The sequence below is a fragment of the Podarcis liolepis genome, assembly GCF_965112155.1.
Source record: "Podarcis liolepis genome assembly, chromosome: 12".
In the NCBI taxonomy this organism is placed as follows: Eukaryota; Metazoa; Chordata; class Lepidosauria; order Squamata; family Lacertidae; genus Podarcis; species Podarcis liolepis.
Genome location: NC_139563.1, coordinates 17,936,401 through 17,964,126, shown reverse-complemented (window position 1 = coordinate 17,964,126; position 27,726 = coordinate 17,936,401). Strand labels below are relative to the sequence as shown.

The window sequence follows — 27,726 nt, the reverse complement described above, 5'->3', positions numbered from 1 at the left end:
TGGAATTGTAAACCCTGAGGATCATCTAGTCCAACCCCCTGCATTGCAAGAATATTTATTAAGAGTTTAACATTTTAATCATCCTACTCCCCATCCGAATACAACATTTTAACCACTGTAGAACTGGGTTGTGTGTGTGTGTGTGTGTGTGTGTGTGTGTGTGTGTGTTGCATCGCTACCAGCACTCAATGATCTCTGAAAGATCACCTCCTTTCCTACAGACCCTCTTGGGTGTTAAATTCAACATAGTATGCTGGAGACATGAATCTTTACTCTGGCTTTTGACACTATGCATTTTCAGGACCTTCTTTTGACTAATCTGTTTTAACTATTTTTTAATATTGAAGTTTAAATTGCTGTAATCTGCCCTGGGACCTGATGGTAATGGGCAGATAATACAGTTTAATAAGAATAATAATTACTATTATTACTACCAACTTTAATTAGTACAATTATTGACATGTACATTTAACTGGATCTATTAGCATTTCACTGCAGAATATACCTTATTTATTTATTCATAGCTAATCACTTTATATAGATTTTTAATATGACCAGCCACCACCCTGTGAAGAAAGTAACTAGCTCCTTAAGACACACATGAAGCAATTTCAAGCAAGCAACTTGAGAGGCAGGCAGTTCCCGCTCTTCGTAAAGCTTAGACTTGCTGGGCGACTGACAGTGTTTCTCAGGAAATGTGTGTTGGTAACTCCTGAGCACCCCATTGAGTCCCTCTTGGAAGACAGCAAAAAGGTCACTAGAGGAGCCAGCAAATCAGGCTTTGTTTAAGGGTCCCTTAACTCTAAGAATTAGCTTCAAAAGCTGCTAGGTAAGCTCTAAATTCAGAGGAAGTCATGGATAAGAGGACTACAAAATTTCAAGAGGAGTATTCCTAGTTCCTTTTTTCCCCATACTTTGAGCTAACTAACTATACAGCAGTATCTTCAGAGATGGTAGAATGTAATACCACACACTAGTCTATTTCCTAAGAGGGATAAATCATATTATTGAAACCGGCCGCAGAATCTTTAAACACCACAACAGAACTGTGAACATTCTGTCTTTTGTTAAAGGAGGAATTGGGAGAAAAGCCTGCAATTCTTCAAGCAAATCCAAAGAATGCCTCATGCTGTACTAAAGGATATACTAAAAGATAAACCAAAATATTAATAATTCACTAATGATAATTAATAAAGGTTTATTATTGAAATTAAGCACTAGATATTCATGAAAGTCAAATGTACACGTTAACTATTCAAGTAATAGCCTTTAGAACTGTATTTCATATCTTTCCTATTAAGAAACATTTATCACTCATTACTTATATTAATTGCTCATTAAATAAAACTGATAGCTACAGTGGAGATTGCTAATACAACATCAAAAAACCCCGGTCTAATTTAATTCACAAGCCTCAGGGGTTAGAATTTATTGGGGCCATCTCCCACTGACACAAGGAGGTTCATAAAAAGAAAAAGCACAGGAGACTTTCCATTTCAGAGCCTCCCCTTTTCCTTTGAAGCCTGTCTGAAACCAGCTCAGAAAAAGGCAAACTCTATCTAAATTCTAAGTACATTAGTTAATTTTGTCTGATCAAATAAATTAGAAAGCGGGATTTAGAAAGCAAATCACTGATTAAAATGACAATTTAAATAGCACAGAGTTAAGCCCTTATTAAGGCTGTTGCTAACATTTCAATTCTGCAAATCTGCAAGAAAGGTTGATGTCAACTAACAATTTGTGCATCAGTCCCGTCATTACCATTCACTATGTAGCAGCATCTGGCCCCAGGGATGTACACAAAAAAGTAAGCAGTATCCCTTTGTAGTCATGCTGGACAGTCCACTGGTATCAAGCTGTTCCTACTAACCATAGCATTTTAATGTGGTGCATTTCATACCAGTTTGTAGTACTAAAATTTCCTACTAACTTCCCATGCCCATCTGTAAGAACACACAACATATTTCTGCTTCTCAGGATTGGGTCAATATCTGGTTTTCGAAAACATGATATATCAGCAGCTAAATACAGCAATCGGCTGATATATCACGATGTCTGAAATGCATCTCGGCTGCCTCCCCACATTACCAATAATTACAATAAAAACAGCAGCGCACCAGCTCTCTCATTATAAGCAGCCAGTTTCCAAGAAAGTCTTAACCCTGATGCCCAGTTAACTGCATATGAAACTTAGTAAGAATGTACCACTCGACAAGTTGCTGTAGTTATATGTTTTCTTGTATTTACATGAAAACCAGTAACAATTATTTGGATAAAAAAGAAAGTCTTAAACTGCCGGCAGGAGGACTACAAGGAGGGAGCCTGTCTAGCTTCTCTAAAAGGTAAAGGGACCCCTGACCATTAGGTCCAGTCGTGACCGACTCTGGGGTTGCGGCGCTCATCTCGCTTTATTGGCCGAGGGAGCGCCGGCGTACAACATCCGGGTCATGTGACCAGCATGACTAAGCCGCTTCTGGCGAACCAGAGCAGTGCACAGAAATGCTGTTTACCTTCCCGCTGGAGCGGTACCTATTTATCTACTTGCACTTTGACGTGCTTTTGAACTGCTAGGTTGGCAGGAGCAGGGACCGAGCAACGGGAGCTCACCCTGTTGCGGGGATTTGAACCGCCGACCTTCTGATTGGCAAGTCCTAGGCTCTGTGGTTTAACCCACAGTGCCACCCGTGTCCCTCTAGCTTCTCTAGGGAGTTGCAAAATCTGGGACAAGCCACTGAGAAGTCCCTCTCCCGCATCCCTACCAAGCATGCCGGATGGAAGGTTAGAAATGAATGGCAGCAAAAGCCCAACAATACTGTGATAGTATCTGCTGTCTTTTTATTTCAACTTTTTAGGGCAGGAGGGGAAGGGGAGACCATATAGCCCCAACGTATTAGGAGGCAGGAATCCAGTGCAAATGGAGGATGAAAAGAGTGGAACATTTATTAGTTATGCTGCCTGCAGAAGCCGCCGCCAAAATGTGAATTTTACATGGTCAGATAACATGGTTGGCTCTGATGAAAAGTGGTTGGTTGTTGAGGCTGTCTCAAGCACTGGGTATTAGTTACAAAGACTGTCCTCACCTGAAGGAAGCCCTCCCTTTATGAACAAACCAGGGACCCGAGTTAGGATTGACCAGCTTCTCTGTACCCAAAAGAATTATCTCCCACCCACTATCATAACCTTGCCACTTTGATTTCTACACTTCTTGGAACTTGTGAAAAGATGCACAAATTGCAGCGGTGGCAGTTCTCAGTTTCCAACCCAAAACCACACAACGACTGATACCACATGAAGGGTGGAATGAACAAGCCTACAAAACCAACTGTTAGGAATGGGAAAAGTTTAGGAACTTTAACAATGTCTTTTAGGTTTGCTATCACAGGACAGCTATGTTTCTCACCTGGTCTCCTAATATATACGCCGTCTGCCAATCCTCACACTGGTAAAAGTGAGGTTGCTATTTAGAGTGTTCTTGGTACCCAGGCCCCCAGCCTATAAAGGCAGAGAGTACCTCATACTCTCCGAGCAGATTCTTCCAAAACTCTAAAGCATCCACATTTAATAATAAATAACAATAATTATACACACACACACACACACACACACACCGCCCATCTGGCTGGGTTTTCCCAGCTACTCTGGGCAGCTCCCAACATAATAATAATGATAATAATAAAGCGATAAAACATCAAACAATAAAAACTTCCCTAAACAGTTAACAGCCTAGCAGCAAACAGGAACTTTAAAGACTCCATGGGAAAAATCACCTCATGGGCAAAGAGCAGATACTTCCCATTCTTCCACTATGTCTAACCCACCAATCCTGATAGTGCTAGGGAGAAAAAAGCAGTTTTTACAAAAAGAACATGAATGATGGTGGAAGGGGAAAGCTAAACTGTTTCTGACTTCTTAGGGAACGAGAAAAGGTTCCCTAGCAGATGGGTGTCAAATTCATTTTATCTGACAAGTTCTGTGTACGTGCCACAACGGAAGTAACTTCCAGTCTGAAGGCTGACTACTCCTTTCCCCAGAGATCTGAAAAGATATTCAGCAGCCATCCAAGATCTGCAAACAACACAGAACTGGTCGGATTCTTTTCATTTAACTAGTCAGTTGGAAACAGAGTGGCCTCTTCCCTTGGTGCCACCGAGTTGCATCAAGAGGTTAGGGCCGAGCTGATGGATGTCTAAGTGCAGGAAAATAAAAAGCGGTCCTTAAGAGAGCTTGGTATTTTCTTTATGTCAACTGGAGTACATCAGGTTGCAAGTACAAGGCTGTTTTAAAAGCAAAATCCATCTTTTCCCCCAAATTGCCACAAAAGCAACAAGAAATCAGGAACTATGTTCAAGAATGAATTCTCTGGCTATAAAATGCACAATGCAGACAGAAAGATGTGTCTCATGGTTTCTAATAATGGGAATATGACCCAATCTCTGTTAATCAAAGTTGCCAGAAAGAAAGAAAAAATAAACCCTGACACTAAACATGACATGTGAACTCTTAAGACAATTGTGCTAACGATGAAGTAGATGCAAAAGATCTTCCCATAATGAAGTGGTGAAAATTGGAGCACTCTTGGAAATAATATATTCCAATCAAATATCATACGTAATTTGGATCGTGTTTTAGGAGGTAAAGTCTATCACATGAAGAAACTATTTTCACTGGAGGAACAATATGTATATATTTTGCTTTTTCTTAAAACCCAGAAGGAACAGAGAGTTTCTGAACTATAAAATGTCAGTAGCAATTAGTGTTTTCAAAACTGTTAGGACAAACTATGAGCCAGTGGGTTGAATTCAGTTTCTTTCTTCGTGTGTGTGTGTGTGTGTGTGTGTGTGCGCGCGCGCACGCACGCACACACACACACACACACACAAAAGTATGAGAGAAAATATCTTTCAGTAGAATCAGCAAGAGTTTTATGACACAACTAATCTTTTCCTAAGCACCCAACTTATAACCTACAGAAAGAACAGATGGTTTTTCAAATTATACAGAAGAACATCAAAAACCGTGCTTGCCAGGTTTTATGCTACCTGTACACATGTGGGGAAAAACTGAATCAAACTACTTGGAAACTGAACATTTTATCCAGAAATCTTACTGATATTCCCACATACAAAAACCTTGTTTATTAGAAAAGTCAACAACAATGAAATTTCAGTCACCTTCAAGTTGTAATATACCAGGGTGTTAAAAGTTCCTAATGGTTGCCAGAAGCTTAAAGCTGAGTATTTGCTGCTAAATTTGGGATGCTTCTCATGATTAGCTCCAAAAAATATTAAGCAGCTATTTGTCCAAGATGAAAGTGGGCAGAGGCAGTGAAAAAGTGTCCAGAGCATTCAGTGCTCAGGAATAAATACATTTTTCTGGTCTAGAAATTAAGATAAATTTCTCAGCAAGTGAGTATGGAATGCCAATAAGTAAAAGCAGCAGAGGGGAGCAATGAACTTATGAACACATAAGTTTGTCTCAATGCGCAAATACTACAACCATGAGAATGGGGTCAAGTTAATCAATAGTATAAACTTGTTGTAAATCATAACACATAGGAAAATATGTAGCAAGCAACATATACTGGAAGGATACTTGTTGGAGACAGTATACAGTATTCCAAACACTTTGTAGGTTTTTTTATGCTTGCAGATTACATTGTAACTTAGAGAGGAATACAATTAAACTTCAAATCTGAATGAATCAAAATGGGAATTTTAAAGATACAGTGGTACCTCAGATTAAGAACTTAATTCGTTCTGGAAGTCTGTTCTTAACCTGAAACTGTTCTTAACCTGAAGCACCACTTTAGCTAATGGGGCCTCCCGCTGCCACCGCGCTACTGCTGCGCGATTTCTGTTCTCATCCTGAAGCAAAGTTCTTAACCCGAGGCACTATTTCTGGGTTAAGCAGAGTCTGTAACCTGAAGCATCTGCAACCTGAAGTGTCTGTAACCGAAGGTACCACTGTATGTTTACTGGCAATCTGGAAGTGCTAGACTGGACATCAACCCTTTCCATGCCACAGGAGAATTCTCATAATATTAAAGGATAGGAGATTTGTGCTTTCCTGTTAGGAGAATATAAGTTATCATACCTCATGTTCCTTACAGAACTATAAAAGCACTTTGTGACAGCATCTAAACTGAACAAGCATTTAGGTTACAGTGGAACCTAGTGTTACGTACCGTCCTCCTTGCGAATGCTGTGGGTTACAAGTTCTGCTAACCTGTAAGTAGATGCCCCTTGTTGTGAACTTTGCCCCGGGACGCAAGTGGAAGTCGCGCCCCGGCAGTGCAGCAGCAGCAGCGGGAGGCGTCATTAGCAAAAGCGTGCCTCATGTTACAAGCAGTTTCAGGTTACAAATGGACCTCCAGAAGGCATTGTTTGTAACCGGAGGTACCACTGTATTTATATGCAATGTGAATTATTTCTACACTAACACTGATCAGTTAAAGGCGGCTTTTCTTCTACAAGCTGGTGCCCTCCACATATGTTTGAACTATAGCTCCCATCATCATTGACCAATGGCCATGCTGGCTACGGTCGACAGGAGTTGGTGTCCAACAACATCTGGAAAGCAACAGGTCATGGAGGGCTGGCTGAAGTATTTCAATTCTCAACGTAAGACTGTTAGTTATTAAATCTGCAAGAAATCTCCTACTAACCTACCATCTGTACACTTTTTTCCAGTTCCTGAGGAATTGCAAATGTAGATGAAGGCGCCTGAGTCAAAGGCCACGCACCAGCCTGAAAAATAAACACATTAAATACATTGTGTTATACTAAAACTTTTCTAGAAAAGGCATATAAACCAGCCATCATTCTCTCTCTCATATGCATACACCCACACCCACACACAAACACCCTAATAAACCCACACAAGCCATGACAGCCAAGCTGAATCACAGCAACCTTATTTGAAATTATGGGGTGCAAATGGAAACCCATGGAATACCATAAAAAAGCTTCAGAATACAAAACAAAAGCTCCCCACATAGGAAGAACTGGCTCAAAAGCAGAGAAAGCCAGGACTCTCGCATCTGTCAAAGCCAGCTAATAAGGGTTTCAGCCTTGATTGCTACAGGCTGAAAACTATGGCTGCTTTCCCTATTAGCAACCAAGGCACGAAGGCTGGGTTGACTAGAGATTGACTGTTCGGGCACATACTGTTTATCCTCCCATACTGCATCCATCCAAGCTATACCTGGTTGTGATCACTCTGCTTTTCTGCTCTTGCCACCTTGTTCCCGGAGTTAAGCGAAACGCTTCAAGCCTTGGTTTAAAGCAGGCCTACTAATGTGAGTCCCAATTTGGCCTGCAACGACATTCCCCGCAAGCCACACCCATCTACCCCATATCTGCATTTCTGGACACAATTATACAGGGACACCTGGGAGTTTTGAACACACTCCCAGGTGCTCCTTCGTAAGTGCTGCTCCCTATCACACATATAGCTTGGCCACACTAACTGTATTCAGACATTCAGAGTGAACACATATGGGCTTAAAGTGGGGAGCGAGTTACTATGCACATGCAAACCTCAGCCCCAACGCACTGAATGTGGGAATGCCCTCCCAGCAGATGTCAAGGCAATAAGCAACTATTTTACTTTTAAGAGACATCTGAAGGCAGCCCTATTTAGGGAAGTTTTTAATGCTGTACTGTATTGTGTTTTTAATATTCGGTTGGGAGCCACCCAGAGTGGTTGGGGAAACCCAGCCAGATGGGTGGGGTATGTATGTATGTATGTATGTATGTATGTATGTATGTATAAATAAATAAATAAATAAATATGTCTGAATTGGAACAGGCATGCACAGCAATATTAGCAGCAAGGCCTGCATGCTCACTCCCACCCCCTATCTCCACTTTAAGGCCACATGTGTTCACCCTGAACACATGAAGAAGGCTATTTGAAATGAAGCAACACACACAGATGCACACATGCCTCAAATACCTGAAGAACGTATATCTGAAAACTAATTCCCAAATCTACAACGGTGTCCTGATTTTTTATGAAGTTGTTGAATTTGTTGTTAAGATCTGCACTGACACTCATGTCTGTATACATTCGATGGAGCTTGCTAGTAAACTCATAACCACAGGCTTGCTGGAAAACAAAAAATGCACATACAAGATTTGTAATTAAGGCACACATAGACAGTCAGCAAGTGAGTAGCCTGCTTTTGTCTTAAAGAGCTACAGGATAAATACTGAACAGGCACACCATCTCTACTTTTGAGGACAAGTTTTAAAACCACTCCAGCACTTGGAGGTTGGAGGTGTGGTGACACTAGGGTTGCAATTGTATTTCTCTTTTAAAAGCTACCTAATAATAGCAGATATGCTCACAACCGTGACTGTAATCCAGAAAACCACCTAAAAGGGCTTTAGGCATCTGGGCAAGGAGGTGCTCAACCTAAGTGGTGCCATGAGGCTCAACAAACAGAACCAACAGCCATGTATACACTGATCGCAGCAGTACCAGGACTAGTTTTGGCTGTTCCCAAGATACCAGCTGATGAGCTCTGCAGAACCAGACTGTGGTAGCAGACAAAATTAAGATGCATATTCCAGGCAGCAAAAGCTCCACAACGGGTGGGGAAGCTGTGACCACATGTTGTTGTACTACAACAACTCCCATAGCCATTGGCCAGGCAGGCTGGGGTTGGCAGGAGATGAGGCTCCAATAACATCTGGACATCTCAGCTGTACTGAGAATGGCAAGAAATGCAATTTGTCAGCTTGCAGCTTTTGGGCACCATCTGCTGGTTGGTTTTTAAAATGACAAGCATTGGCTAGCTAATTCTCAGATAAAACGTACAGACTGGACAATCCCACCAGAAGCTTTTCGGGGTGGGTGGGTTTGCAATCGTATGATTTTATAAGCACAATTAAAAGCAGGTTCCTAAAATTAGGTCAGATTCTAAGCATGTTTAGGGACATTTCCTTAGAATCAGCTTAGTAGCAGCTTAAAAGTGTCAAGAACGGCTACTGCTGGACTGTTGATTTTACTGTTCTAGTAAGCTGGAAATTACCTTCAATTTGTTAATCATAGCTTCTTCAGAGTCCATGGACATAGACAAACCATGTATAAGTCGTTTTGCCAACATTCTGGCATAGAACTGTATAGAAGAAGAGCAAGAGTTCAGATTTCTTTGCATTTGAAGACACTCTCCCAGAAAGGGAAAAAACAGAATATAAATAATTTTAAAAATAGCGATTACTTACTTTTTGGAAAACATCTTTGTCGTCAATGTATTTGAAAACAGTAATGAAGCTAGTAAGTTTGTCTTCTACTTCATTTTCTGTCATGCCTTTTGCAGATTTTTTTAGCAAGTTGTCACAATACTTGGCCAGCTCAAGTGTAAAGAAAGAAGAAAAGGACATTCGTCAAGCAGAATAGTATTACGGGGGGAACTAACAATGTAGTTGGGGATGCGGGTGGCACTGTGGGTTAAACCACTGAGCCTAGGGCTTGCTGATCGGAAGGTCGGTGGTTCGAATCCCTGCAACTGGGTGAGCGCCTGTTGTTTGGTCCCAGCTCCTGCCCACCTAGCAGTTCAAAAGCACGTTAAAGTGCAAGTAGATAAATAGGTACCACTCCGGCGGGAAGGTAAACGGCGTTTCTGTGCGCTGCTCTGGTTTGCCAGAAGTGACTTAGTCATGCTGGCCACATGACCCAGAAACTGTATGCCGGCTCCCTCGGCCAATAAAGCGAGATGAGCACCGCAACCCCAGAGTCGGCCACGACTGGACCTAATGGTCAGGGGTCCCTTTACCTTTAACAACATAGTTAAGGCAGCATAGTTGTGTCTTCTTTTGGAAAAGGTACGTGCCATGGCAAGTACTTTTAAGAGTGCACAGATCAAGTGTCCAAAGAGCTTCACATACACTTTCAGTTATTGTTAAAAACAGGCTTGTAAGTCAAGGATGGGCAACCTGCAGTCTTCTAAATGATACTGGTTTACCACCAGCCATGCTGACTAGAGCTGATGGGAGCTGGCATCCTACAATATCTGGAGGGCACACAGGCGTCCCACCATGGTTGTATGTTAAGACCAGGGGTCAGCAACCTTTCTTTTTTTAAAATGTATATCTTTATTGTTTTAAAATAGATACATTTATGCCAGGAAATCAAACCAACCAACCAACCAACCAACCAACAAACAAACATACAATCAAATAAACAAACAAACAAACTATAAATTGACAAACAGACATAGTTACGTTCATAGGATCATGGAAAGAAAGCACTTTGCATTCTCTAAACCAAGAGTCAGCAAACTTTTTCAGCCGTGGGCCAGTCCACTGTCCCTCAGACCATGTGGTGGGATGGACTATATTTTTGGGAGGGAAATGAACGAATTCCTATGCCCCACAAAAAACCCAGAGATGCATTTTTTAAAAAAGCACACATTCTACTTGTGTAGAAACACCAGACAGGGCCCACAAATAACCCAGAGATGCATTTTAAATAAAAGGACACATTCTAGTCATGTAAAAACACGCTGATTTCCAGACCGTCCACTGGCCAGATTTAGAAGGTGATTGGGCTGCATCCGGCCCACGGGCATTAGGTTGCCTACCCCTGGTTAAGACAAAGCAAGGACCATTTTGCCTCAACAGGGCATCTCAGTGCTTAGATGCACTGGTCTGGAAAAGCCTTTGAAAAACCACAGGATGTTACCTGAATAAAGTTAATGCTTACATCTAAACACTTTAAACAAGTATCTGGTACTTACCAGCTCAGGAGCTTTGCAGATAGACTTTGGTTCCCTATAGTTCACTACGGATGTCAAGGCCTATTTAGGAATACAAGAAATCTATCAGCCCCACACACATGGTCATACATAATCTCAGAGCCAATTCCAAGTGGGTTCCCATCAAACGCATATAGGCTCTATCATGCTTCTTCAACTAGATCCTGGCAAAATCAAGCTCTTCACAACTGTTTTCAATTACTAAACATTTATTGGGTGCTAGCAGTGTGCTGTAAGGTACAAAAGTGTCTTATCAGGTATACACACAAAAACAACAAACACAACCCCCCCCCCTGCTCTGGCCACTGGGTAAACCTAGTGTAAAACGTAAGGGTGAAAAGTCAAGCCCTTCCCACTAACTCAAGACTGAAACATTCAAGTAACTGCTTTTAAGAAAGTCTCAGGACAATATTGGGGAGTAGGGTACTTGCTAGATGCAAAGCATGCCAGGAGACATGAATATGGGTGTCTGTTATTAAGGACTGCATTCAATGTCTGCAAAGGATATGTGTTTTAGGAACACCAAAAACTAGATTTCCAAGATTTTAGAAATTGTGGGTTATATTCAGTGCTAGACAGGTTCAGAAGAGACCCAATGAAGTAAACAAAACTAAGCCATGCCCATTAACTTCAACAGATCTACTCTGAGTAGGACTAGTACTGGATACAAACCTAATACAAGTAGGTTAGAAAGGAGTTAGTCTCCTTCCAATGTGCAATGAACCACAATGGTACTGTATAGGACATTGACCTATGCCTCCAATTCCAAACTTGTGTGCATTTTCCATAACTGCTCATTTATTAGGATAGAAACCTATGCACAGACCACTCTAGATGACTATGAAAAGCCAATGAGCACGTGTAATTCAGGACCATGGATTATGCTTGTGAGTTTCCCAGTAAACACAATCCATGAATGGTTTGTTGACATTAGATCCTGTAGCACATGTGAATGGTTATCTCTTTTATCCATCTAACACAGTGTGGGAGATTAGTTTAGCACAGGTGTGGGAAACCTATGGTCCTCCTGATCTTACTGAACTACAACTGCCATCAGCCCTAGTAATGGTCAGTGGGCAGAGTTGATGGGACTTGTAGTCCAACAACATCTGGAGGACCAAAGGTTTCCACTACCTGGTTTTATGCACCCATGTACCAAAGCCTTATATGTTTAAGGAAACCTGTGCTTATTTATTTGATTTTGCTTCCAAATTGTCTTGAAAACATTAGATCGCCATCCTGTTCCAATTACTTTATGTCAGGTGAAATCATTCATACCAATTTATGTTACATCAAGCCATATTCACGACTGATATTCAATCTTACTATTCAATGCAACAGGTAGGATTCCTCATAAATTATGTTCCTTACAATTATTTGGTAGACAAAGCCTTTTCACTAGGCTTACCTTGTCAAGGGCACTCATAAATCGCTGGTCACCGTTCAAAACGCTGCTGATGAGCTGAACAAATTTACTGTGTACTTCCAACACTGACTCCACAAACTGAGTGGGCATCTGAGGATAGAATCACAGGTGTGTATTTTTTTCCAAATGCAACAGAGTAATATTACAAACAGGCACTTTGCTTGGCCAAAAGGTATTGGGAATTATGCCAGAGAGAAAATGTGAAGTGCAGCACAGTCCCTATAATGTCTACTCAGAAGTAAGTCCTACTGGATTTGAAGTGGCTTATTCCCAGGTACTAGAATGCGAAAATGTAACAGAATAATACAACCTCCAGGGAATATTTGCTGTACTCAGTTTACACAACTGTGCATCACAGAATTCACATGTTGCATTCGTTTACGCTAGCAATAAGTACAGGTTACATGTCTCGTACAGAAATGTAGTGATTGCACCTGTCTTCTTGAAGGATTGGCAGCGAACTGCAGCTATAAATTCATTTCATTAAGCTAGTTCCATCCTATTGGTTCCTTGGGTGCGTGAATACTAAAGGACACATGAGCATATTAAGAAATGTCAGATTTCACGCTGTGTTAGAAAGAGTAGTGAGGAGCACTACTACCATGTAATCATTTTTGGCAGGGTCAGAAACACAGTAGACTTTCTTACACTGATTACATGTTCAGTAATAAAGGAATGCCATGGCTATAATAATAGTTTCTATTCCACTGTATGCTAAACCACTAGCTCTTGTGAAAAAACAAAAATGGCAGCAAAGAAAGCATACAGACTTAGTATAGACTAAATGGCGACAACCTTATAGAAGCACCCCCCCCCCCAACTTCCCAACATCATCTTTATGCTTAGATTGATCAGAAATTCCACACTATTCCCATTGAAGACAAAACTTACGTTTTCCTGAGAGAGATTGCTGGTTGCTCTAAGGCCCTCATCATGGATATGATTTTGTAGTTCCTGAATCATATGAGGTAATCCACTTGGCACAGCATGAAGCAACGTGTACATATTTGCCATGTCTGCAAAAAAAGGAAGGTCCAGGTTTTCAGATGTACTAAAAAAAAATCACTATAACAACATCAATGTTTAAACAGCATAATGATACTAAAAAATGAAGGCACCACATACATGCAAATTTGGCAAAAGAGCAACAGGGAAAGGGGAGGCTGTGGTCAAGACTATGCTATAATTCAGGGGTGTCCGACTGGTCAATTACGGGACGTCCCTGGTCAATCCCGTTATCCTGATTGATTCCCCCCCCCCCAAAAAAAGCTCAACCATTTTGGTCAAATCACTGCCAGTTTTTTTATACTGGGAGTAGATGGCAGTCTCTAGGGAGCTGGACACGCCTGCTGTAATATGAAAATTAACTGAAATTAAAGCAGAAAGGCGCTCAGAGCAGTTTACAAAAATTAGGAACACCCCCCCCCCATTCTCATTACTTTACATATCCTAGACCACCACCACATGAGCAAGCACTGGTTAAGCTATCGTAAGTCAACTCAAAACAGCACCAGTGAAGACCCTGTGGTCCTCCGGACATCGTTGCACTCCAACTCCCATCAGGCCCAGCCTGCATGGCCAATGCTCAGGGATGATGGAATTGTAGTCTATCAACATCAAGAGAATCACAGGCTCACCACCTCTGCTTCCTAACATGGACAATAACAGCACAACCTTCTTCTAACTTCAAGGTGTATTTCTAAACCTTTGATGTATTCAGAAATTGAATTCTGTATGGATGTTATGTATCAGAAAGAGAACTTGCTTACAGAATTGCTTTAAAGTAATGTGTGAATATATTGTTACCAATGTTCCTGGCTAGAAAATACTATGAAACTTTGTTACGATGTGTGAGATGATGCTATAGACAAAATGACAGAATTGCCCTGGAACAGATTGCTGAGCTGGGATACTGAATCATCAAGTATATGTGGATTCCTTCCAGTGCTAGTCATACTCACAGTAGACCTCAGTAGGTTACAACCCTGTGTTATTGAGATTACTTGCGATAAGGAAGCTTACTGTGAGGACACTATCCCTTTAAGTGGGTTGTGCTTAAGCAAGTCAGGTGAGACTGGAAGGAGCCTCTGGATAGAATGATGCAGCACTAGAGAAGCTATAGCTTCCTTTAACAGACTCCTCATTTTGTAAGTAGTTAATAAAGTTTATATTATGTTTATGGACATCCTGGATTCTGAAAGTTATTAATCAAAGAATAACACATGGCACCAGAAGTGGTTGGGCGCAGGCCAGACTGACTGCACAGAGTAACAAAGAAGGTGGAAAAGATACAAAAGACCAGGGAGAGAGGGAGATTTTTTTTTAATAAGAAAAAAAGATGGAGCATCCAGTAACTCCAGAACCTCTTGCTTGCTCCAGGAATGCAGCAGAGTACTGGATAAGATTCAGGCAAGATTTTGACCTCTTTGTGAAAGCAAGTGGAACTACAGAGAAAGATGGAGAGCAGAAGGCAGCTAGTTTTCCAAATATTGATAGGTGAGAGGCCTTAGCTTTATTCACTCAATTTGCAACTGAGTGAAGAACTAGCTAATTATGAGACCATGCTGCAGACAAATGAAAACTTTGAGATATACCAGTTTCATAGGAGAGTACAAAAGGATGGGGAAACATGTGAATCCTTTATTGCACATCTTACGACTGTAAAGCAAGACATGTAATTTTGGAGGGGTATATGGGGTGTTGGGGGAGGGGGAGTACGTCTGCTGGGAGACCCATTGTGCTGTTTCTGGGGTAGTTTGTCCACCTTTGGTCCCCACCCTGGACTCAACTCTCACCTGTGGTTCCTAGAACTGTTGGCGTGCAACTGTATCCACACCCCAGGAATGGCTACGACCGGCCAGCTAAACCAAGTAAGGGTAGCCAATGGTCTTAAACCCTTGGTAAATTAGGGACTTGTCCAGTCAATCTGCCACACAGAATAGACAAGACCAATAGAGGGTCCAAAGGTCAAGAATGTGGTTTCTGTAGGTGCTGTAGAGAGAAGTGAGGGACAGATGGGGGTCATCAACCTGGAAAGGTAGCCCATCTAGGAGAAAGAAAACTCTAATCTTAAACCTTGGCTGCCTTGTGGCTATACTCAATCATGAGAAAGGCTTCGGGAGTAAATCCTGAGAAATAAGCCGCATCCCACTGCCTTGTGGGACATCATCAGGAGAGGAAAAAGCCAAGGAGTAAACCCAACACAAACCCAGAGTGCAGTCCCAAAGGCGGTTGGATGGCGCCTCTTTCTGGCAATTCCTGCATAACTGAGCGTTCACACTGTAGGAGCAGACATAGACCCAGCCAATGTCCTGCATTTGGAAAGACCTGCAACTTTTGCAAAGAACAAATTCACTTTGCAAAGGTTTGAAAGCAAGCACAGACTGGGCTCAGATCGAAACAAAGAGGATTACAGCACCAGCACAGGAGAAAACTTTTATTTGGGAAGTCTTCCAGAGGCATCAGGATTCAGTTACTGGACTGGACTCTGAATACAAATGGGACTTTTGTTACTTACAAATTGGACACTGGAGCTCAAGTAAATGTATCTGTATCTGAGGCTACTGTGAAAGACTTGGGAGAGAAAGCCAAGCCACACAGCATGCAAATAGCTCCAACTTAAAACTTAAAAGTGGAAAGCTTATTTGAACTAGGGGAGTTTGGAAAACTGATGTTCAAGTAAGCAACAAAATGATAAAGTTATCATGTGTAGTTGTTGTTGCTGGAAATGGGATACCTATACTGGGACTGAAAAACATGTCAGATTATAGATTTTATTAAGAAGCTGTACAGTGCAGAATGAGAGGGTCACATGAACACTGAAGATCATGTGTCTTTATTGGCATTGGTAAGCTCTCAACAGATTATAAAAGAAACTGTCTGAACCCTATTTTCAAGTTATACATGCATCCAGGAATGTCCGGCTGACTCTTAGAGATAAAAGAGGAACTAGATAGACTAATTAAACTTGACATTATACAGGAAGCTGAAGAACCCAAAGAATGGGTTCATTCTCTAGTCATAGTTAAGAAAAAAGATGGATCCCTACGGCTGTGTCTGGATCCTAAAGAACTGAACAAATAAGTTGAGAGAACATTTTCCAATTCCTACTAGAGAGGAAGTCTTTGGTTAAATGGCAAGTGCAACATTTATTTCATATTTGAATGAATCTTCTGGATTCTGGAAGGTGCCCGTAGAACAAAATAGTAAATGACTGTATGTTTTCAATACTCCTTTTTGTAGGCATTGCTTTAGTAGATTGCCTTTTGGAATTTGTTCCACCTCTGAACACTTTCATAGAAAGATACAACAAATCTTTGAAGATCCTGAAGGTACTAAAGTTTATATCAATGCTGTTCTGATATGGAGGAGAACATTAGATGAACATAATCAGAGACTACAGAAGGCTCTGGAAAGAGCTTGTAAAGCTGGCTTGAAATAGACAAAAATGAAGATTTAGAGTTAAGGAAATAACCCACCTAGGAGAAAAGTAACACTGATCCCAAAAGAATCCAAGCAATCACTAACATGCTACCACCAGCAGCTAAATAGGACTAGCAAAAATTTATGGGCATAGCAAAATGCAAAATAATTTCCTATTTTAATATATGAACAACCAATACTGGCAGAAGCAGACCACAAGCAATTGGTAGCGCTGCAAAATGGAGTTTAGCAGCTACATCTTCCAGGTTAGACAGGCTGTTTTCTGAATTACAATCAGATGATTTGCAACCGGAATATAGCTCTGGTAAATGCTTAGTAACTGAAGACACTTTGCCCAGAGCTTATGATGGGACTAAGACTGAGGCAAATTCAGATTCTGGAGTAGTACAAGAAAATCTGGTCTCTAACCAGATGTGGTCCATAATTGCAAGGGCCACAAGCTCAGGATATTATTTTGAAACAAATAATACAAGTAATCAATTCCGATGGATGTGGAAAACACATGAAGTCCTGAGAACTATTTTGCAGGGGACATGTATGTGCTGGATGGAGTTTTGTTCAAAGGCACCATACTGGTGGTTCCTAGCTCTAAAGGAAGAGAATCTGCAATGGGTGCATGAAGGACCTATAGGCATGGACAAATGCAGGTTTACTCCCCACACAGGTGTTGACTGAGCAGCACTGAGGAGATGCTTCCTGCACAACACCACCAAAGCCCTTGGACGAAGTGTAGGTCCATAGTTTCCCCTTCTCTCAGAAGTGGGAAACATTGATAGCATTGCAGCCTTCTTTGTCAGGTTTCCCTTAGCGGAAATGGGTGCTTGGAAGCCCCGCAAGAGATTCTGGTGTGCAGGAAAACCTTCTTGTTAATCATGTCACATCATAATGACATCATGTGATAAGCAGGTAGGTAGGCTGCCCACTTGTCAATTCTGACCCATGAGGCTGATCCTGACAAGGATCTACTCTGTGGAGCCAAAAGGGTTCCCCCCTATCGAGATACTCGAGAACGTCCCTTCCTGGATCACTACGCTTATTTATACTAGAAAACAACATAGGTGACTATAAATTCAATTAAAAATATTTAGAAGGTATATCATATTTTGAATTCAAACTTAATCACCCTGTATGTCTTTACCGTTTCTCTTCTCTTGTCGGATAATGTTATGGCATTCTGCGTGAAGGAACTGTAAGTGATCTGCTACCATTCGCTGTTGGCATTCATTAATTACTTTGCCATAGGAACTGGGGTGTAGATATTTTCGACACCTCATTTCTTCATCTTTTAATCTACATAAAACCTAAAAGAATTTTTTGAGATGGAGAACAAAACGAAGCACTGCATGGTTATTTAGGGGCAGAACAAACATTCAAGTTTAAAGTAACAGAAACAAAGTATGACCAAGGGAACTATTTAGGCGAAATGGATGCCCCAATACACTGCAAACTCCTGTCACAATTGCTCATATTCTTGAAATGGAAAGAACAGTGGACCTTATCCTGACTCTTTAGGATGCTAATCAAATTTATTGCAATCTTCTTAAGTTCTCTCAACTATCATCAGCTATGCATGATTGTCCATATGGATAGCATGAGATCTCTGAATGGAAATAGGCCTTCTGAATATCTCTCTTATAAATCAGCATTAGAAGTCAGCTGCATTTGAAAAATGGAACCTACTTAGAAAAATAAAAAAGCAATCAGTTGCTAGATATCTCCATTGCAAATGGATATCCTCTTCACCCTACCAAACAACTTTTAGCACTCAGATCAACGTTAGAAGCCCTATTTTGGGTTTCTCCGCTGCCTGGTGGCAGGTGGCTGAATATGAGGAGCATGTTAAGTGCCTTAATCAATCGGGCCAAGGTCCACAACTCCAAAACCCAAGGCTAGCATTCCACCTTGCTAGGGGGCAAGAAAGCTGAGCCTCTTCCCTGAAAATGGTCAAGTTCCACTGCCACACAGGTTGCTCACCCACATTTCTCATTTGTCATGGAAGCTGACAATCCAGGGGTCAAATGACCCCCGTATGATAAAGTTTACAGAATGCAAAGTGCTTTCTTTCCATGATCCTATGAACATAACTTGCGGAGTATACTAGCCCCTCCCATTTGCCTTAATTTTAGTTGTTTTGCTGTCTTTTAATGGTGGCAACCTGTATCCTGGCTTATATTTTTCCTTTTCCTGGCAGTGCCAGTATATACAAGGGGGACCCACCTCCTCCCTGCCTGCCTTTTTCAAGGAAGGGAGATGGTACAAAGCCTCCCACAGGTGAGTAAGAGGCAAAAGCGCTGGCAGTGAACGATGGTCACTGGCATGAGGTGCAGAACCCCTAAAGTGCAGGGCCCAGGGCAGTCACCCCATCCTCCCCAAGATGGCCCTGCCTATGATGTACAGAAACCAATGAGCTGGTGTATATTTTCTCTTGAGGAACACTGAATAATTGGCATCTATGCTGCACATAAATATGAGTGTCTTACCTTTTCCATATACTGTGAGCAGTTTGACTCTTGCATTAAATTTGAAGCTTCTTGTTTATAATACTCCCCTGTTTCATTCAGAAAAGGGCACTCAAAAATTTCCTGATAAAACTAAAACAAGAGAGGGTGATCAAGTACAAATAAGGCAAGGGATGGAACAATTGCCACAATAAGCCAAGACAACGAAAGAAAAAAGATCTTTTACCTTCAGAGGGAATTTCTTCTTATACTGTTCAACATGAACAAAGGAGTTAATAACCCCATGGATTACTTTTTGATTTGGATCTTCTCCACAGCGATCACTGAAAGGTGGAAAAAAGAAGCTTTCATAATGCATGCAATTTTACACATGGTCCAGACTTCAAAACCAGAACGACAAATAGGCCTGGCTGTTGGTAGCCTTTTCAAGGATCAAGCAGTCTGCTGTCTGCGCTGTTCAATTCACAAACCCTTTGGGGAGTGCATATGTAATGCAGGGGTAGCCAGTGTGGGGCTCTGTACATGTTATGGGGCTACAACCTCTAAGCTCCCTGGCTGGGGCTGGTGGAAGTGGCTGGACTGCAGCATCTGGAGGGAACCGCATTGACTGCACTTCATTAGTGGAAAAAGCGAAATGCAAACTGACACCTATTTTAAAGTGCAGGCTTGTACTCTCCCAATCCTCAGGCAAAGTCTTTGGATCTCGTTCCCCATTCCCACCCCTTCTGCAACACTAAGACCTCTCAATGCAAAACAGCCGAAACCAAAATACACGTAATCTTTGTTAGTGCGTTTACCTTAAAATTATTTAACTGTATGCTTGTTTAATACCACCACAAAAAATGTAATACTATCTTAAAATACTATTTCTGTAATACTAACCAAGCATATTTCATTTGAAATGGAACTTGACACCTAATTTTAATTTTTAAAATTTATAAAGTGCTTCTTGATCACCTTTGGATTTCTTGGCCAGAGCTCAGGGAGGCAGAAGCTGGGCTATTTCTTACTGGGAACAGAAGGGAAGCCTCAATTTCTCCTTATTATCAATTATTCAAGCTTTCCAGAAAGCATGGCTTTCTTGCTAGCGGGAGCAGGCAGAGTCTTGCCTCACTTGCACACAAGATTTGGATAAGGGGAGAAAAAAACATTAGGAGAAATATTTCTTTTATTATCCAAACTACAATGCAATTGAGGCTTCTGAGAGTCCTTCTCGCCAGAGGGCAATGAGCATTCACACCTGATAAACAGGTGAGGGTGACCTGCAGCGGGGCTGGCTTGCTCACCTAGGGTGGGTTGAACAAGCAGCAGTCCACTTTTTCCTTTTAAAATGTTTTCAAGATGAGGCAAAAGCATGAGAGAGAGAGAAGAGTGGAGGAGAGCAAGGTAGACCAAGAAAGAGGAGAAAGTTCAAGGTATACTGTACAATATTCCAACTACGTCCCACATTGCAGGCTAGGGATAAGGAGTTCTGACACCATTATATGATGCAGGCAAAAGTGCACAACAGCGGGAAGAGAGTCAAGAAAAATGTGTTTTCATTCCACCACATATTAAGAACAGGAAGAGGGGGGAAGGATGGCTTTGATGTTTAACAGCTGACACCTTACACTGACCTTACATTCTTATTTATGCCAAGCAGATTAAAACTTGAAAGCAGTGTTGCCACCAAAACTGGTACCCTCGAGACTGAACAGTGCGAAAATAAACAGACACAAAATTGACCTAATGGCTTGGAAGCAACAAGTAGCAGACCTTCAGTTTCCTCCCACCTTCCTTGAACAGGCAGCAAAAAAGCAGAAGGTGGGCTTCTAAATGACAAAAATTAAACCAAAGTAAATGGCAAAACCAAAAGTGTCTTAAAATCTGAGAGGGACTTGCTTTAGGCTTCCCTAGAGTAGTTTCAAAACAGAAAAAGAGCTTCATTCGAGGCAGGCAAATGTATAAACCACAACTCTTGCCAGCATGCCTCTTCCTCCCCGTCCAGGAGTGAACTTGAGGCCAACTGAATCATAACCTAAGAAGATAATCAGTTAGGCATAACTTTTGTTCTCCAGATTTGTTCCTTGGTTTCTCACTTATGCCTGTGCTGACCTTTCCCTGACTACAGTACACGCAAGCATGAGACTGTCACAGAAAGAGCCACAAAACAACTAGGCTTAACAAGAGCCAAATGGAGTGCTTCCTCGTGACTGGTTGCCTCTTCTCTTGGTGAGATGCACTGTTATTTCAAGCCACAAACCTGCATGACAATGTCTGGCTCACTGTCACAAGGAGATGCTAAGTTCCATAGAACCAAGTCCAAAACACAACTCTAATTGGTGACTAAAGGTAAAAGGTACCCCTGATCATTAGGTCCAGCCACGGACGACTCTGGGGTTGCGTGCTCATCTTGCTCTATAGGCCGAGGGAGCCGGCGTTTGTCCGCAGACAGCTTCCGGGTCATGTGGCCAGCATGACTAAGCTGCTTCTGGCGAAACCAGAGCAGTGTACGGAAACACCGTTTACCTTCCCGCCGGAGTGGTACCTATTCATCTACTTGCACTTTGACGTGCTTTCGAACTGCTAGGTGGGCAGGAGCTGGGACCGAACAACAGGAGCTCACCCCGTCGCGGGGATTCGAACCACTGACCTTCCGATCAGCAAGCCCTAGGCTCAGTGGTTTAGACCACAGCACCACCTGCGTCCCAATTGGTGACTACCTAGGACCAAATTCCAGCACTGCAGGGGCTTGGATTAGATGACCCTTTGCGTCTATCCCCACTCTAACACTTTATGAAATATAACCTATGTCACATGAAGCTCTGGCACAGCGAATTGCTCCAGGATATCCAAGTCATTCCCACTCCCCATTTCTTTTCGTGTCATGCCTCTTAGATTGTATTTCTAAGGAACTGTCATCTCACTGATAATTGTAAGCCATTCTGGGAGGCTTTTGTGTGTGCTGAAGAACAATATAATAAATAACAAAATCAAAAATAATAAAAAATGTAAGGGAAAAAACTATCTACAGACAGTTCCACGGGAAACCCTAATTCAAACTGAACCAAGCCTCTGGGCTGTCAACTCTCGGTTCTATGAAGTTACTCATATCTGGAAGTCCGGAACTGATTGTGAATGGGCAGGTTACCACATATAAACTTCTTACAGCACAATCATAACCATGCTTACTCAGAAACAAGCCCTGTTGATTTCAGTGGGGTTTACTTCCAGTTATATGTGGTTAGGATTGCAGCATTACAGCTGAAGAAATGTCTGTGGCTGAGCTTAACTAAAAGAAGTATCAGGTGTTCTTATCCAAAGATTCCCCCCCCCCCCCGCCGCCCCTTTCACCATGTCAGTTAAGATGACCACAAACTGCCTGCCATGCCTATGGAAGTAAATATCAGAACCTTTTCTTCAGCAGATATGACATTTGTCTGTACATGAAGGGGGAACGTGAACACATGAAACTACTACAGTACATGTGCCAGCTGCCCAATATGCAAAAGTTCTATTGCAATCTTTTAAACATGATATCGTTTCTACATCTCTGCCTTCAATAGTTCCAAACCGAAACACACAAAACCTTCTGGCCACTAAAACACCAACACTTACATTTGCAAAACAAAAACTGATAACCCGCACAATATCCAAGAGGCTAGGTAGGAGAAAAAACATTAGGGGCAGGCAGAGGCCAACCTGAAGAGTCCTCCGTACAAACTATAGCAGCTTCTATAGATCTTAGATCAGGACAGTAAGAAGCAATCAAGAACAGCTTTACATGAAAAGAAAAGGAAGTTAAAATTCAGGATAAAAAGGGGAAGATATGTCCTAGTGGAAGACATTGATCATGCAAATGCCAGTACACACAGAACAAATCTGGCGGCACTCAGGATCGTGGCCACAGGACTGCTAACTTTACAATTCTGCCTCAGTGGCTGAGCACTGGGTCACTGCAGGTTTCACAGCGGCCCCATGGAGCAAACTCCTATTGGGAGTATATTTTTTTCTTTCCTCTCCTGCACTTCTTAAAATTAACAGAAGTGTCATGACTTGGTCCTGGAGTTTAATTATTTTTTTCATTGTCAAAAAGAACTGGTTTCTACGAAACACCCATCCAGGAAGATGGGAATCCTCTGTTCGTATGCTCAGAGAAGCTACTTCCATATGTGAGCTTTAAAGAGCACATTCAAGCTTGATTTAACTGTTATCTGCCCGAAACAGTTACTTACAGCTATAGGGCACTTCGTCCCTGTGCATTTATTTTTGCTAATGATACCAAATATAACCTAGGGCACAGTTAAGCATGTGGAAGACCTGCAAGATCAACAGGACTGAAGCACACTTAATTGTGCCTTGGATTGTGGCTGCTCTTCACAATTCCTGTAAAGGAGCCTTAAGGCAAATTCTGTTTCACCTGACAGCAGCTTTGGGACAGGAGGTCACAAAGAAACCTCAGTGCATGGTGAAATATAGAAGGTTGGTTGGTTAGACTCGGTTGGCTTTTCTATGGATTTGCTAACAAGCTATAGAATATGCAATATTTTACATTGCTGGCAATCAGAGCCTTACCCTGGAACAAGGCTGACTGACAGAAGTAGCTGAAGCTTGTACTGCTGCTCAGTTCTGTAATACATTCAGAATTTCAGAAAGAATTCTAGATCTAGCGTCAGTCCTCTTTTTAAGGAAAACATTTATACAATACTCCATAACGCCTAATTCGAAGTAACTTAAAAGTACAACATTTGTTTGGTAATTCAATAGATTCAAATGTTCTAGGCCAGACTGCAAAATCACTAGATCAAGATCAAGGTTTCACAGCAAGTAGCAGAAATGAACACTGGCTTTAGGGCTCCAATAACATCCTCTATTTGCTAGGACACACTACCTGCTTTTAGAGCCAATTTCACGTCTCAAAAAAGATTCTGCTTTCCCTGAATATGTTGCCAACATATAAAAACCCAGTTACGATCTAAAGAAACAACAGTAAGAAGTGAATAGTGACGTTCTTAAATCAAGCAATTGCAATTCTCGGGTAAGTACAGTAAGTAAGCATATATAAAACAGGCAACTTGCAGTAACAACAATAACAACAAAAGGATTAACTCACTTTTTGATTTCACGGAGGAGCATTCGAATGAGGACAGCCTGCAAAGGCTCGATCATTAACCTCCTCCACATATCAAGTGCTAGCTGTTATGAAAAAAATGCACAACAGAAACATGTCAAGCAGAGATGATTCATTTGTTTATTTTAGATAATTTTTAGAATTAAAAACTGCTCAATCCTAATGGATTCAGTAGGGTAATATTGCATTAAAATAGGGTAATATTGTATTTAAATGTAGAAAACAACAGATTAAAATAAACTAGGGTTTGGAAATATGTGTTGCTGGCTGGGGCTGATGAGAGCTGAAGTCCAATAACATTTGGAAAGCCACAGGTTCCCAACTCTTGTGATCAACAATAGCCAGTACCGAACTCAAGCATCCCCTCAGATTAGCTTTGGCTACTCAAAGCCAGTCTGCACTTATCTTTTGAAAAATCCTTACAATACTGTTGGAATGTGCAGAAAGGAAAAGTGGTCCTCTTTGGCCTGTTGCACATGTGTACAAAGCAAAAGAAACCAACAGTAGTAACACTAAGGCTGCCCCTGAGTGTACGCTCAATAGCCATGGTTTGTTCTTGCCTTACCACTAGTGGTTTGTCTGGGGGAGACAAACCACTAGTTGGTTCAGACACAAAAGCTGAGCTCTGGCAAATGTGAGAGCAGCAGGATAGGGGTGGGGGGAATCAAAGTGGCCACGATTTTTGCTCCATGCACTTGCATGATTACTCATTCATGTTTTGCACATAACGCTAAGCCCAACCATGGCTAACTGGGCTTAAGCTAGTTGAAATCAACGGGGCAAGTTAATTCACACTGAAATCAAAGGGACTAGATAACTAACTTATTGCACAATGAACTAGCCATGTCTACTCAGAAGTAAAAAGGTAAAGGTAAAGGTACCCCTGCCCGTACGGGCCACTCTTGACAGACTCTAGGGCTGTGCGCTCATCTCACTCTAGAGGCTGGGAGCCAGCGCTGTCCGCAGACACGTCCGGGTCACGTGGCCAGCGTGACGAAGCTGCTCCGGCGAACTGGCACCAGAGCAGCACACGGAACGCCGTTTACCTTCCCGCTATAAAGCGGTCCCTATTTATCTACTTGCACCCAGGGGTGCTTTCGAACTGCTAGGTTGGCAGGCGCTGGGACTGAGCAACGGGAGCGCACCCCGCCGCGGGGATTCAAACCGCCGACCATGCAATCGGCAAGTCCTAGGTGCTGAGGTTTTACCCACAGCCCCACCCGCGTCCCTATTCAGAAGTAATCAGTGTTATAAGACGGTGTCTTATATAGAGTCTAGTTTGATATAACTGCCAGTGGCTCTCCCAGGTTTCAGAGAGAGATCTCTACCAGTCGTACCTGGAGATACTGAGGATTTTACACGGGACCTTCAGGCAGCAAAGCAGATAATCTAACATGAACTATGACTCCTCCCAAGGGGCATAGCTGTCAACGTTTCCCCTTTTTAAAGGGAAATTCCCTTATTCCGAATAGGATTCCTCGCAAGAAAAGGGAAAAGTTGACAGCTATGTCAAGGGGGGACTTACTCCCAGGTCAGTGTAGTTAGGTTGCAGGCATAGGCTGCAATCCTATAAACACTGACCTAGGAGTAAGTTCCGTTACACTCAATTGGGATTACTTCTAAGTAGACATGTATAGGACCGCACTGTTGGTTTGGATACAACCCATTATTATTTTTTACATGTGAAACAGCCCTAATACAATCCTCCTTATATCTGGGCTTTCTTTTATTCCATCAGAGATGCAAAAACTTGTCGATTCCAGGGATCAATTAACAGGGTCCAGAGATGAGTGTCATTCAGAGATCAGACTTTCCTCTTTGAGAAAAGCAAGTATGTATGTAGGGTTTAAGTATATGCCACCCCAAGCATCACTTCTAATGAAACAGGTTAATAAAACAATGCCTCCCCAAGCCCTTATTCTTGTCAGCTTCATATTAAAGGCACTACTGTAAATTATTGAGTGTTGTGCATTTCGTGCTTCTTTCTTTGCAGCTCTTTATCATCAGAGCCCCATTTCTCTTTCTGTATCCATCAATCCCACCAAGATACTGTATAATCTATATTCATTTCAGTAAGTAAATAATACACAACAATGGTCTGTTCACTAAGGCTGGCTAAAAAACCAATAAAAGCACTGAATGCCTCTCTGTGAAGACTTACGAAGGCAACAAATGAGACATTTATTTTACTGATCCAACAAAATGGGCTATACGGTTTTCAACAAAGGTGACCATGGCAAGTTATTGTGAGGAAGAGAGCATTAAATGCACTTCTTATTAACTTTCTGGAAGAACATCAATAGACTGCCTACCTCTCCAATCTCCATCAACGGTTCACTCATATCCACACCTCCATAACCATACTGAAGATCAGCTTCAGTCAATTTGTTCTTCTTAATAAACTGTGTATTGAGGTATCTATGAAAACAAAACATATTGTGAATGTTTTCAGATGTTTTCTGAAGCAAATCTAGGTCAGGAAAAAAAGACACATCTCACTATCAAAATCATAGAGCTGTAGGCAGAAGACAACACCACACAGGAAACAATGGCTGTGTTAGACATAAATATTATAATTCTTTATAAAATTATTTGCCATTAAAATATATATAAATATATATATATATATATACATATATAAAAATATACATCAAAGTGGTTTACAGCCATGATGGCTATGCTCTGCTGCTGCAGTTGGAGGCTTCTAAAAAAAAACTGGGAAGAGTGCTCTTGTGCATGAATTCTGCTTGTGGGTTTCCCACAGGCATCTGGTCAGCCACTGTGAGAACAGGATGCTAAACTAGAGGAGCTATTGCTCTGATCCAACAGGATTTTATTACATTCTTAAGCAGACCCGCCACATGAATGCCTGATTACATGGAAGCCTGATGTACATGGTTTTCCTCAACTTTGAGCAGACCTGAAAGCCTACTGGAAACCTAGCTGTGTACTGAAGAGGCTTGTGCATTGCTGGATTTATGAAACAGGGCTTATGCCCATAGAAGCATGTTTAAGACCAGGGTGCACTCTCACTTTTTATAGCAATTGAAGCCTGTTCTTGTTCTTCTTCCAAGAGGCACAGTTAACTCTTTTCCCATTCCACTGTTACATTACTTAAATGAATTAGTTAAATGAGATCACTTGGTGCCCATCCTACACTATGGTTACTGGATCCACTAGAGCAGTGTTTCCCAACCGGTGTTCCGCGGCACACTAGTGTGCCGTGAGACACCGGCTGGTGTGCCGTGGGAGGGAGGCGGGCGAGTCGGGCGGCGAGAGGCGGCGGCGGCGAGGATCCGCGTCGAGCCGGGGGCGGCTCCGCGGTGCTGGTGCCGAGCGGCGGGGCAGCGCGCGCAAAAGGGAGGAGCGCGAGACAGCGGAGGAGGAGGAGGCCGGCATGTCCGGGCAGCAGCAGCAACAGCAGCAGCAGCAACTCCCGGCGACGGCTCCTCCTCCGCCCGCTATCGCCGCCACCACCACAACAGCCGCCGCCGCCTCAGCTGCCGCCGTCCCTCAATCCCTCGCT

The 27,726-nt window shown here is 42.1% G+C and overlaps 1 protein-coding gene across 16 annotated transcripts in view; it reads right to left on the bottom strand.

Moving 5' to 3' along the window:
• The window catches only part of CUL2 (cullin 2), a 51,403-nt gene that overhangs the window by 7,587 nt on the left and 16,090 nt on the right, over window positions 1–27,726 (bottom strand). For 4 of the 16 annotated variants that reach the window (XM_083466847.1, XM_083466849.1, XM_083466839.1 and 1 more), the window contains exons 5-17: window positions 26,513–26,618; window positions 24,183–24,265; window positions 23,645–23,698; window positions 19,317–19,413; window positions 19,112–19,222; window positions 17,755–17,932; window positions 13,080–13,204; window positions 12,171–12,278; window positions 10,745–10,804; window positions 9,231–9,359; window positions 9,038–9,124; window positions 7,957–8,109; window positions 6,669–6,746 (exon numbers count right to left, since the gene is read on the bottom strand). In XM_083466847.1, coding sequence (XP_083322973.1) covers window positions 6,669–6,746; window positions 7,957–8,109; window positions 9,038–9,124; window positions 9,231–9,359; window positions 10,745–10,804; window positions 12,171–12,278; window positions 13,080–13,204; window positions 17,755–17,932; window positions 19,112–19,222; window positions 19,317–19,413; window positions 23,645–23,698; window positions 24,183–24,265; window positions 26,513–26,618 — 1,369 coding nt within the window. Of the gene's footprint in view, window positions 1–6,668; window positions 6,747–7,956; window positions 8,110–9,037; window positions 9,125–9,230; window positions 9,360–10,744; window positions 10,805–12,170; window positions 12,279–13,079; window positions 13,205–17,754; window positions 17,933–19,111; window positions 19,223–19,316; window positions 19,414–23,644; window positions 23,699–24,182; window positions 24,266–26,512; window positions 27,377–27,726 lie in introns of all 16 variants that reach the window. The other 12 variants (XM_083466851.1, XM_083466850.1, XM_083466852.1 and 9 more) reach the window with 6 other exon arrangements.